This window comes from Lactuca sativa, chromosome 3, assembly GCF_002870075.4.
Source record: "Lactuca sativa cultivar Salinas chromosome 3, Lsat_Salinas_v11, whole genome shotgun sequence".
In the NCBI taxonomy this organism is placed as follows: domain Eukaryota; kingdom Viridiplantae; phylum Streptophyta; class Magnoliopsida; order Asterales; family Asteraceae; genus Lactuca; species Lactuca sativa.
Genome location: NC_056625.2, coordinates 83,222,167 through 83,235,664, shown reverse-complemented (window position 1 = coordinate 83,235,664; position 13,498 = coordinate 83,222,167). Strand labels below are relative to the sequence as shown.

Below are 13,498 nucleotides of genomic sequence, written 5' to 3'. Positions count from 1 at the left end.
AAATCATCAAAATGGCAAGTTTCCATGAATTAATAATATCATGTGCTAATACGTAATAAAAAAATGGTCTCTTGTTCCACCTATTCCGGATACGAATGTAGTTGATTGCAAATGGGTGTACAAACTAAAAACAGATCAAACCGGGAAAAAATCACTTGGTACAAAGCACGTCTCGTTGCAAAAGGGTTCAATCGACAATCAAGTAATGACTACACTGAAACATTCAGTCATGCTGTAAAATCTACTACTATTCGTACAATGATTTCTCTTTGCTGTTACACAGAAATGGGCTCTACGACAATTGGATGTTTAAGATGCCTTCTTGCATGCAAAACTCCAAGAGACTCTTTACTTATGACAACCACCTGGTTTTGTTGATCCCCTAAAACCTTATCATCTATGCTTGCTTCATAAATCTCTATACGGGCTCAAACAGGCGCCCCGTGCGTGGTTTCATTTAACAAAGGATGTACAAGCTCTCGGCTTTCGTTGATCAAAGACCGACCCCTCTCTTTTCTTTTATTCATCTATGCTTGCGTCATAAATCTCTGTATAAGCTCAAACAGGCGCCCTGTGAGTGGTTTCATGGATTAACAAAGGATGTACAAGCTCTCGGCTTTCTTTGTTCAAAGGCCAACCCCTCTCTTTTCTTTAATTCATCTAAGGGCACCAACTTGTATATGCTAGTTTATTTTGATGATATTATACTCACCGGTAACAAAGCTGCTACCATCAATCATATCATTAAAAAACTGAGTCAAACCTTTACAATTCAAGATTTGGGAACTCTTTCATATTTTTTAGGCATTGAAGTGGTTCACAAAAACTCTGACATTATTTTATCTCAAAAGAAATATATTTTAGAATTACTTCAGTGGGCAAATCTATCTCATGCAAAACCGGTGTCATCTCCAATTACTACCACTGCAAATTTGTACCTCGGTGACAATCCCTTATGCAATGACCCATTTAAATATTGTCAACAAGGTTTGCCAATTCATGCATTCTCCTACTACAAATCATTGGTCTGCAGTTAAAAGGATTCTTCATTATCTCACTACTAGAATATTTGGATTTAGCTACCAAAAATTTCCAACGATTTTGTTTTGTTGGAAATTTCCATCTAATTTCCTACACCCTTACAACAAAAGTAGAATCTAACAAAAATCCAACAAAAACCCTATGGAATTAGATACTATACAGAGTCTGTTGGAAGCCCGTTGGAAGTTTCCTACAAAATACCAACGAACAATTAATTAATATTTAAAATTAAAAACTCTGTTGGAACTTGGTAGGAAATATAACAGCGGGAATGAAAGTTTTTCCCATCTTTTCTTTTTGATTTTCCCTCTTTGTTTTGCCTTCCCTCCTTTTTTTTAATATTATCATTTTAATAAATATAATAATTAAAAATTCATATTATTATTAATATAAATATAATTATTATTATTTTATTTTATTATTAATGTAAATATAACAAATAATATTATTATTTTTTATTGTTATTGTTATTATTTTCTTATCAAATTTATTTTTATTAATATTTTTAATATATAACTATATTGTTTTATTAAAATTAGGCTTACTATAATTATATTATTATTATCATTGTTATTAATATTAGGTTTACCATATGTATAACTAAAATTAACTAGACATACGACATATGTACACATGCTAATAATAAAAAAATATAAAAAATAATCAAGTTATTAATAGTTATAAGTTTATATAGTAATAATTATAATAATAAAACTATTAATAATAAATCTAATAATCATATTTATGTCACCATATAGTATAATATTATATATATATATATATAATATATAATATTTGAAAAGTCTTTTTAATCTTAAACGGAAAGATGCATCACCCACACGGAATCACACTCCAAAGTTAATATATAATATTTATATTTTTTTCTTTTGCTTTCGTTGGAAATTTGTCGGAAAGTTCCGACGAAATTCCCACAAACTCCAAATACTTACTTCTTCCTCTTTTACCCTTCCTCTTTTCTTTTACCTAGCCTTTCTTACTTCAGTCTTATAGAAAACAAAGAATCGGCCATTCTCCCCAAACCATGGTCGGCGTCTCCCCAAATCACCTCTAGCCACCGCCGATTTTCCCCACAACACAACCGTTGCTGCGATAAACCACCATCACAGTCACTTTATGCCGGCGGTGTCTCAGTTGCAGGCGTTTCTTCCCACCGTTGCTGCATCAAACGACAATCACAGCCACTTCACGCCGGCGCTGTCTCCGTTGCCGCAGCCAATAACTTCTAGACCACCACTTGTTTCCGTCGTCGGTTAGTTCAGGTCAGTTGCTTGCTACCACCTCCACCCCTGACCCAACTAATTTACAAATCAGAATGTATGTTTGAATCTAAGTTCGTCTTAGTGTCTATTATGTATCACCATCTTCACAATCTTATTTGTACAAATTGTTTCATCTATATGTATCAATTTGTACATATTTATGTTTGTTTGTGCTTATTTGTGCTTCTTTGTGCTTATATGTTTCAGTATGTATGTATATGAACATATCTAGACCTGTTTCCTTTAATAATCTATAACTTTCACAATTATATATGAATCTTGTATTTACAATTTAAAAATCTTTTATTTTCACAATTATGTATGAATCCTGCGTTTATGAATCTATTTCTGTAAATGTAACTATTTTTCTATCCATTTCTGTAAAAGAAAACTAGAGTTGGAACAACATCCAATACTAGTAATTTAAAGCTTTATATAGAAAGCATTCAAACGGGAAGTAATTAAAAGCTTTAATTTATTGATGGATTAATTATTGTGATGATATGTTACATTCTAACATTTGCAATATATTAGAATTACATATCGATAATGGGGCCAAATAGAGAATGGATGTACACAATGAGAGTCGATAGTAATCAGATTTTTAATCCAGAATTTCAATTCTATGTCAAGCAATTCTTGGATTATGCATTTACCAATGTCACAGTCGTCAAATATAGAACTCTAAGAAACGGGTTAGTAGTTTCCGAAATTAGATGCCCGTGTTCAGTTTGCAAAAATCGGAATTATAAGTCGAGACAGATGGTTGAATTTGATATATGTCAAAATGGTTTCATGCCCAACTATTATCAATGGTCTGCACATGGTGAGTTATATCCAACACAAGACATGGGTCAATGTTCAAACGCCGGACCGTCTCAAGATGTGGGTCAAGAGGACTCTGCTGATGTTGGTGTATATACAGGATACCAAGAAATGTTTACAGAAAGCATGCACCAAATTCATGCTCCTTATTACCAGCAAACACCACAAAGCCCTAATCAAATGGCCGATACTTTCTTTACCAAGATGAGAGAATTCAATGAGCCTTTGTGGGAAGGGTGTAAGAAAGCTACTTCACTATCCGCCACCTCAAGATTGTTACATTGGAAATCAGAGTGCAATGTTTCAGACTTAACATTTGATAAACTACTTCCAATATTGAAAGATTGTGTACCAGATGATGCAAAGATACCTAGAAACTTCTATGAGACTAAGAAAAAGTTGAAGTCATTAGAGATGCCGTCACAACGGATTCATGTTTGCATCAACCATTGCATACTATTTAATGGCCAACATTCTGATTTGGATCATTGTGTAGTATGTAAGGAAAGTAGATACAAGAAGAATTCTAACAAGGTGCCTAATTTGGTCATGACTTACATGCCGATTGGACCAAGACTTCAAAGATTGTTCTATTCAAAGAAGATAGCCCGCAATTTGACTTGGCACTCAGATCATCCAATAAATCATGAAAAAATGACACATCCTAGTGAAGGAAAGGCTTGGATTCACTTTGACACAATGTTTCCTGCTTTTGCACAAGAGACACGCAATATTCGTCTAGGTTTGTGTACCGATGGGTTTTGTCCAAATAGTTCATATGGAAGCGCGTATTCATGTTGGCCGGTTTTTATTACGGTTTACAACCTACCTCCTTGGTTATCTTTCAAACATGAGTACATGCAAATTCCTTTGCTCATTCCTGGGAAGAAGAATCCCGGGCAAAATATAGATGTTTTTCTACAACCTTTAGTAGACGAGCTAAAAATGTTGTTCACTGATGGCATCGAAACTTATGATGCTTATCGAAAGAACAATTTTCAAATGAGGGTCGTACTATTGTGGACAGTTAGTGACTTCCCAGCTTATGCAATGTTATCTGGTTGGAGCTCGCATGGGAAGTTAGCTTGTCCGTATTGTTCACATAAATCAGGATCATTTTGGCTTTCAGAAGGGAGGAAACCGTGTTGGTTTGACTGTCACAGAAAACATTTACCCAATAGACACAAGTTCACCAAAGAGCCCAGTTAGTACTCAAGGAACGAGCATGAGAATCGGTGTATGCATGAAGGACAGACCCCGTGTTCTGTTTGATGAGAACACCATAGTCGGATGTTCCTTGAAGATCGCGATCTTCAAGGAACATCCGACTATGGTGTTCTCATCAAACAGAACACGGGGTCTGTCCTTCATGCATACACCGATTCTCATGCTCGTTCCTTGAGTACTAACTGGGCTCGTTGCCCGGATAAGCGTCAATTCACTGGGGGATATGCCATTTATCTTGGCAACAATCTCATATCTTGGTCGGCCAAAAAACAATCTCTAGGTCATCAATGAAATCAAAGTACAAAGTCGTAGCTGACATTGTAGCTGAACTCACTTGGCTTGAAGCTCTTCTCTAAGAGCTCAAAGTTTCTATGACATTTGTCCCGGTATTGTGGTGTGATAATTTGGGTGCTACATACTTATCAACAAATCCAATCTTTCATGCTCGTAAGAAACATGTTGAGGTTAATTTCCATTTTGTCGGAGAAAAGGTAGGTCTACAGAAACTCTTAGTACAATTCATTTCCACACATGATCACATTGCATATATTTTTATAAAGCCATTGCCATCCCAACGGTTTGCTGAGTAAAGATCCAAGCTACAGGTCGCTCCCTAGCCTTAACTTGCGGGGGACTATTAAACAATTATAAAATACTTTAGCATTATAGGGATGCAAAGTGTAATTGTATGATCTATATATACTCCTTATGTACGTGATTATTGATATAATACAATACACAACATTTGACCAAGTTTGTCTCAGACATATGGGAACCATTACGTTTTTTCATATTATATTGTGTGAATAAACATATTTTTGGATACCGTTATGGTACTTATTTCCTAAAAATATTCTTTGTTTTCTAGTATTCTATGAAATCACAACACTACACTATGAACAAACCATACAACTAATCTCAACATTTAATTCAAAAAAATAAAATCATTTAGGCATTTCATCTAATGGTTAATATGTATTAATCTTTTCTTTAAACAACCATGTGTAAAGGAACATAAGTTGAGCATAAATGGAGTGTTGTAATTCGATGGTAAAAAGCGAGCAAATGATTTCGTAGCGATTTCTGATAGATTCAAAACGAATTTGTGTCGTCTATAAAGGATTCAAATGATTTGGTTTGTGTTTCTGTACTTGGAAATTGATGCCGCTGAAAGGAAGGTGGAGGACTGTGGAAGTGGCATGTGGCATGAAAAGTAGGCAGGGAGCTATGAAAATCGATGATGAGAATAATATGTTTGTGAGCATCGACGAAGGAGTAGCACGTTTAGTTGGTTAAGGTCGTGTTGGATGAACCGAAGGAATGGAATTTGGGTTTCGTAAAATGGTGAAATGTAATTGTTTTTAGGGAAATCAACTAAACTTAACTAACATATCCTTCGTTCCATTATAAAAAACAAAACACAACAAAATGTCATTTAGGCTGTCTGCAGTACTCCTCACGAACTGCAAACCACTTCAAGCTTCATCTTGTTCCACCTGGCTATCTTTTTCTTCCACAATAGCTGGTGTACAAAGTACATACCACAAACCAATTTGTAGGGAACGCAGAGGGTAGAAGAAAGCGCATTGGTCATTGTGGCTAGTGCTCCCCACTACATTCAAGGATGATCACGACTCACCACGGACCACCGGGGTAGTGTTCATCTTTGTGGTGGGTTGGAGAACCACGATCCATTGTAAAGATTACTAAGGAGAACCTTATTAACAAAAATAACCTACTTTGTTCAGTTTATATAAATTAACCATTTTCTCCGGATTATAAATAATCAATTCCCACTTTTCATAGTTTCTCTTGGTGGCTCTGCTGATACAAGTTGATCAAGCTCTAGGATGTTGTTATAAATTCAAGTTTGGCCCTACTTTATGGTCAAATCTACATGCTCTGCTACAACCGTGCAATTTCATGGCTCTACATGCATCACCGGCAATGCAAATTGAAGGCTTCTTTTGTTCTTATAATGCCCTTGTATATCTCCAATGCCCTAAAAAAAATCCTAACTTCATAGTCTAAAAGGGTGTTGCTATCAATTTTTTCCTTCTTCCAAATCCAAATCCTAGAGTCTTTATTTTTTTACTTTAATTATAACTCAATTTCGTTTTTCCAGCATGGTGTTGGGCCTATATATATATATATATATATATATATATATATATATATATATATATATATATATATATATATATATATATATATATATATATATACTAGCCGCCTACCCGCGCAAAGCGGCGGGCGACGAATATATTGTTTCGGCAATTAGTTTTTTTCAAGACGAAAACCATCTGGACCATATATGCGACGCAAAAAAGTTTGGGGCGAAAACCAAGATTCTGAGAAACCACATGGACCATTTATGTACAATATTAATCATGCAACATTTCTTTATACACCGCCTTTAAGGTATAGATTTCGTCATCGTTAAACCTTTTTTCAGGATTCAAGATTCACTGATACCTTTGTTTTTCTACGTGATGTCCCTCTGGATAAGGCAATGTAAAGTTATCCATGCAAAAATACCGATTTTGATAAATATATATACTTACATTTGGAATTTTTTGTCTATGAGCTTTATTGATCGTCATCACAAAACATGAGCGTGAAAGGGGAACATGTCATCTTCGGAAAAACAAAAAGGAATCCTTGGAAAAAACTCTTTTGCGAGGATGTTGACCAACAACTATTTCTGCACAATGACATTATGCTAAAAAAATTTGCATATCAATATGGTGCCATTACACAATCCATTTGATTGATCAATATTTTGTAACAATATTACTTGGCATCCAACTTTTAACCGTCGTGGTATACTAAAATGACTTAGAAATTTACTTAATAAAGTTGAAAAATGACTTAATGCGCTAGTAATTGATTTATTGGGCTGGAAAATGACTTAATGAGGCTGGATCATGAGTTTGTAACCATAAACACACATCTTGAACAAAATCGATTTAGTCCATGGCAATATGTTTCTTCATTTTAGCTTTGATGGTATCTTGATTCTCTGTGGTCTTGTTGGGCTGGTTCGAACAAAATTTGTCAAGAACTCTCTTCTCAATGATAACGTTCTACATAATTTTTTGGTACAAAAAAAAAAATTGAAGTTTATAGTATTTTTAAATATAGCTTTAAGACATGCCTTATCTATGTTTTCTCAACAAATAATTATTTAATTTTTTTTTTTAATAAATATGATTTTGTTTGAATATATCCTCTTTAATAAAAATAAAAGGATTTTTAAATAAACTTAATTGGAAATCTTTTGATTCTTTAATGCAAATAAAAGTACATTATAACTTTAGTAAAACCATGATCGTAACCTTTACTACAACCAATGCAAAAAATACAGAGAATAGATATTCAACATATATACTACAGACTTTGATCACCAACTCTAAGACGTCTTAAATTCTTAACCATTTAGTTACACTATTATCTCTCCTATCTGTACTTAATGTTCAGATTCTTCACTACTTAAATCTGTAACCATCTAACAATGTATGTGGTCTTGGTCAAGTTTAATCACTATTGTCCCTAAGGCTTTTTGCTCAGATTCATTTGTCACTTCAAGGTCATTTCATGCTCTGAAAATGAAACTTAACTCACTAAAAGTTCATTTAAATACACGTTCTAACAAATCTTTCTGCCTCTAGGTTTGCCATTGCAGCCTCCTTTGTCATCATTTGAAGAACCTGAAACAAATTCATAGTGTTATAATTATTTATATCAAAGCAATTTACAGAACTGCAAGCACAAATATACTACAATAACTTCACTATTTTTACATCAATTAAAAGCAATCATTGTTTTTCTATCATAATCATTCATCCATCATTCTAAATAATAATCAAAACCATGCTAATAAAAGCCCTTCATCCTTCTCTTTCAATATGGTGTTTTCAGGGGTATTGTTGTCTATCTATGTCTTCTTTTTCTTCCACAGGTCTGTGCATCCATACATAAGTTTATCAACCTTTTTTCACTTTATTCCAAAAATATTTAATCATTTGAAAAATAAACCTTAATATCGTAACCAAGAACAGGGGGATATACAAATAACAATATAAACATTAGATTACTAAAGTTTACAATTGCAACTGTTTTGAGAAATGTTTTGTTTAATAATATTCACTAATCACTTATAATAAATATCCTAATTACCAGAAGTCATCATGTTGATGCATACATGTTTAATAGCGATTATTGTAAAAATTTATGAAATTAAAAAAAAAAAGATTAAATAAAACTATAAAAGTACCTTCAATGTGAAATATAGTCTTCATTCCAAGGTGCATCCAATGTTCCTGGAAAAAAATAAGAAATCAACGTTATAGATTAAAGAACACACAAAAATGTATCAAAAAGAAACTACACAACATCATTTTGATTCAGCATATATAAACTCTGGTCCATGATCGTTTAGCACTTTTATTTATATAGATATCGATACTAAAAAGAATAAATGGTGTAAAAAATTTTCTTTAAAGGAACATTAATTAGCATGAAGTAACATAACAGGCAACCCAATGACAGACGTCATCCCTTACTCTGAATATGTATGAGTGGCATGACAATTCCTTTTACATAATCTTGAATCTTATTAGCCTGGTACTCTGGTAGCGTCATCATCATCAACCTCAAGATCATTAAGAAAAAATAGAGTAAATCTGCCCCAATATTAAAATTCAAGAGCCCAACACATCAATTTACTTGTGAATACTCATGAACCCAGTCATCAACATCATAATCATCATCATCAATCCTCAATCGCTTCTGTGTAAGAACGAAAGGGATGTCATGTGAATTTGTATCATGTCAAACCAAATATAGAAACGAAGTAGCATAAAAGAAATTTAAACCAAAAAGAATAAAAATAAATGGGCCTAAGAGCAATTGTCTTTGTTGGTGCCACTGTTAATCATACTCTCTGTTGAACTATATGAAACTTGAAGAAATGTTCTGTATATTCACATAAGGCTACATGGAAGTCCAAAATCACTAACTCTCCTAAGTCCTAACTACTTCACCAAAATTGAAGTTGCACACCCTCAATTGATAGTCATAGAAAACCTAATACCTTAAACCCTCAACATTGATTAAATATTGTTTAAACATCAAAGCGAATGTATTATAAGAATAGCATTTCATGTTACCCTAGAACTTATGGATCTAATCATCCTCTAAAATATATTTTTAAAATAGATGTTCCAGTTCCCCTAAATATTACAGATTATATGACTTCTAAAAGCAGCATTTCATCCAGTTTTTGGGAATCCTCCTTCATCAGTTGAAGGTAATTAAGAATCAAGTCATGTTTAATCAAAAGGCTTACCATCTAATCACTCCTCTACGCCCAAAACTGAAAAGAAAGAGAATTAAAGAGAGGTTAGGAATTTTATGCAATCGAGTATACATATAACAAATCTTTTACCAGAAATTACAAAATCCGAATGATTGAGAGTTCAGCGGTGTTTAATTTTCATCGATAAAGCTTTGCCATGTTTATCTTCACTCAACTATGGTGAAAGCTTCAATATCCAGAGATAATCAAGGTATTTGAGCAAGAATTTCAAGCCAAGCAGTCTCCACTTAAACCTTACCATCCACAACGGATGATGGCAACGCGAGGAAGGGCATGAGCGGCGACGTCAATTGCACTTTGCCTGACATTGATTTGGAATAAAAAATCGCAAAACCTAACTGATTTAGCGAGACAAAGAATTTCAAATTTAAGCTTTTTGTTTGACGATTACCTGTAATGTATGCACGTGAGATGAGATTCGGGTAGAAGGCGACATATCAAGGTAAAGGTATGAAGAATAAAAAAGCATAGATTAGAAACCCTATAAAATAAAACATCGTTCGTAAGCTTTATGATATATCCATTAGAGAGGTTCTCACCTTGCGACCAGTGGACATCTGAGAAAGTTCTTCGTCATCATCGATGCTAGGGTTTGCGTTGAGTGAGAGAAAGGAAAGCGAAAAGCAATCTGAATGAAATCTTCAAACTGATATTTTTGTTTTTTCACAGATAAAGGGAGATGGAGGGATCAAATATGGGAGAGCTATAATGGGGCCGAGATTTGTGGGTGAGATTGAGGAACCCGTCTACTGAATCCAAATGTTTTTGACTTAGTTTTAATTTTAAGTGGGAATTCAAATGAAAAATAAATAACAGGTCAAAAAAGATAAGGATATATGGCCTATGGAGGAAACAATATGTGAGAGTTAAAGGGGATCTTTGATACATATAAGAGATATAATGCGTTAAATCTATTTTTAGAAATAGTAACGTTTCTATAATAATATAGTAAAATATATATATATATATATATATATATATATATATATATATATATATATATATATATATATATATATATATATATATATATACTAGCCGTTTACCCGCGCAAAGCGGCGGGAGACAAATAGTTTGTTTCGACAATTAATTTATTTTCGATGGAGAATGATTATTTTTCAATTCAATCATTAGTTTGTTTTAGGAAACATGTCATATTAAAAATAAAGAAAATTGATGAAATTACCAAATTATAGGGTGTTGAGTATTTATTTGGATGAAAAAAAATCTGGTCAAAACCTTTGAAGAAAAGATTTATAGGAGTTTGTTTAAATTTTAATATTATTTTATTAGTGATTAGTTGTACAATTAGCTTAATGATTTGGACGTCTTAAAAAATATTATTATTTTATTCAATCTATTTTTAAAAATAGTGGGATTTGTTTTATAAGATAGTATATATATATATATATATATATATATATATATATATATATATAGAGAGAGAGAGAGAGAGAGAGAGAGAGATAGGTTCAAACGTTTCTAATAACTATTTTGTTCTTATAGGAACCAATGAGAATGCGGGAAATAATAAATAATTAAATAAACAAATAAGGGTGTAATGGTAATCTTAGTATATCTGATTATGGTAAAATAATAAATCAATTAATATCTTCTAAAATTAGGCAATAAGCTAGACCCTAAAATTCATCGTCCCTTTATTAGTTGCTGGCCACTTTCTTCTTCTTCACCTGTTGGTTCTCTTGGTATCGTTCTTCTCCCTTAAATTTCCTACTTGTTGACCACTAAGAAAGAAGGGAAAAGAAGTTAGTCAACTTGCTTAGTGGCTGCCATTCCACCAACAATGTCTAATTTCCAATTCTACCCGCAAAATGTTTTCCCATGGTGCGATTTTCAGCGTTTAGACCTCACCAACCATCGTCATCTTTGTTAATCACCATCGTCGATGAAGAAATTTTCCACCTTCACGCGCCGGTATGAATTTGTTCCTCCTTTAATCCAGGTGTGGTTTTACTTTCCTTTATTTTCAGTTTTGGTTTATTTCGCAGTTTGTTTGTATGATTACAAATTTCCAATTCTGAGAATTCAATAATGGAATCAGACCTGTCTTATTCTGTTTTGGGGATTGAATCCTAAAAAAATATTGAAATAATTTTACTTTATTGATTATGTTTGAGACGAATCAGTTTAATGAAGAGTTAACCATATTGGAAGGAGGTTTGAAATCTTTAATTAGAAGAAACCTGATTATTCGAGAAGACATTTCTTTTTTAAATTTCTATATGTGAATATTGAAGTAAATTTCCTCATTTAAACCAACCAAGTATATAAAACTTTCATGTTCTGTACATCTTTTATTATATTAAGTCATTTATATAACAACTGAATATAAATAGTATAAAATTGGTATAATCCTTTAATTCCTATAATATCATATGCAACTTTCATGTAATCTACAAACCAATTCACGACAATCTTCTTTCATACCTACTTCCAAAGTATGAGTGACTATGGAACGTTAAAATAATCTTATTATCCAGGAAGTCAAAACATACAAAGTGAAACAATAGGTAAATAATTAACAAAAGATAGTAACGTACTCATAAATAATACTCCTTTATTTAATAATCAAATGTCAATTACAATCTATCTATTACATGTTTCGAAACTATCTAATCTAAACTAATATGATCCTAGCGTGCTGCAAGTGCTTAACCTTACTCAGTCCCTTCGTGATGGGATCTGCTGGGTTATCCTCTGACGATACCCTCTTCACTACAAGGAGTCCCTCTTCCAACCGATGTCTGATAATATGATATTCCCTGTCGGTATGTCAGGATCTGCCATGATCCATCGGTCCCTTAGTCAAGGAAACCACTCCTTCATTATCGCAAAATATCTCGATAGGCTCCTTTATTGTTGGCACAACTCGAAGGTCTCCGATGAAGTTTTTCAACCATATTGTGTAACATCCCGAGTTCAGCAGTGCAAGTTCAAGGTCCAAAGTGTAAATGTGGAAGGGCAACTCGGCGAGTCCATGGGTGGACTCGGCGAGTAGGGTCGCGACTCTGGTCGCGTGTTAAGTGGCCAACTCGGCGAGTCGGAGGCTGGACTCGGCAAGTAGGCGCTGAGTGGAGAAAACCCTAATTTCGGAGGATGAGCCCTATATAAGGGACATTATACCCTCTCCCCAGCCTCTTTACCCTCTCTTGAAGTCCAAAAAACCCTAAGACGCGATTGTGAGGGATTTGAGTGCATTTGATCCTTGGAGAAGAGATTTTGGAGAAGTTATTGGAGAGTTAGGAGGCTTGGAGCAAGGGGCATTGCTAAGATTCAGATTTCTCTTCTGTTGGGGCTTCCTTTTGAGGTATTACTTCGTTTCTTGAGCTGTTATTCATATAGATTCATCATTTTAGAATGTGTGGAAAGTTTAGCTTGTAGTACTTCGGGTTTGAAGGTTAGATCTGAGGTTGCTACCTCAGATCTGGAATGGAGAAGGTCTAGAGTGCATTAAAGTCCCTGTTCTTGAGTGTTTGGTGAAGTCATCTTGTCCCAAACCCTAGCCCTAGAGTGTAAATGCCTAGATCTCTTTGGATTCACGTAAAGTTTGCCACTTTACGTGATGCATGGGTTGTAGAAGGGTAGATCTACGTTTTGGATCAACTGCATGGCCTGGAAGGCTTCTGTATAGGTTAAGATCTAGAGGCACTCGGCGAGTCACAAAGGTGTACTCGGCGAGTTGCTTGAAGATGGACTGGAACTCGGCGAGTTGGAAGAACAACTC

The 13,498-nt window shown here is 34.0% G+C and overlaps 1 protein-coding gene and 1 long non-coding RNA gene across 4 annotated transcripts; one reads left to right on the top strand and one right to left on the bottom strand.

Moving 5' to 3' along the window:
- The first annotated feature begins 2,870 nt into the window (after positions 1-2,870).
- Positions 2,871-4,355, top strand: LOC111920288 (uncharacterized). Its single transcript, XM_023915866.3, has one exon. It carries the CDS (start codon positions 2,871-2,873, stop codon positions 4,353-4,355), a length of 1,485 nt encoding a protein of 494 aa, XP_023771634.2.
- A 3,333-nt stretch (positions 4,356-7,688) lies between these two features.
- Positions 7,689-10,532, bottom strand: LOC111920329 (uncharacterized). Of its 3 annotated transcripts, none has more exons than XR_002859807.3 (6): positions 10,293-10,532; positions 9,823-10,144; positions 9,724-9,750; positions 8,939-9,164; positions 8,650-8,695; positions 7,689-8,083 (listed from the first exon to the last, which is right to left on the bottom strand). It is a non-coding gene; the product is annotated as an uncharacterized LOC111920329 (long non-coding RNA). The 3 variants fall into 3 exon arrangements; XR_002859808.3 differs by having other exon boundaries at positions 9,823-10,054; positions 10,293-10,525; XR_002859809.2 differs by lacking the exon at positions 10,293-10,532 and adding an exon at positions 10,145-10,286 and having other exon boundaries at positions 9,823-10,054.
- Positions 10,533-13,498: the final 2,966 nt, after the last annotated feature.

What these genes read in the sequence shown, in the direction of transcription:
- LOC111920288 (XM_023915866.3), top strand. Translation starts at nt 2,871, where the DNA reads ATGGGGCCAAATAGAGAATGGATGTACACAATGAGAGTCGATAGTAAT.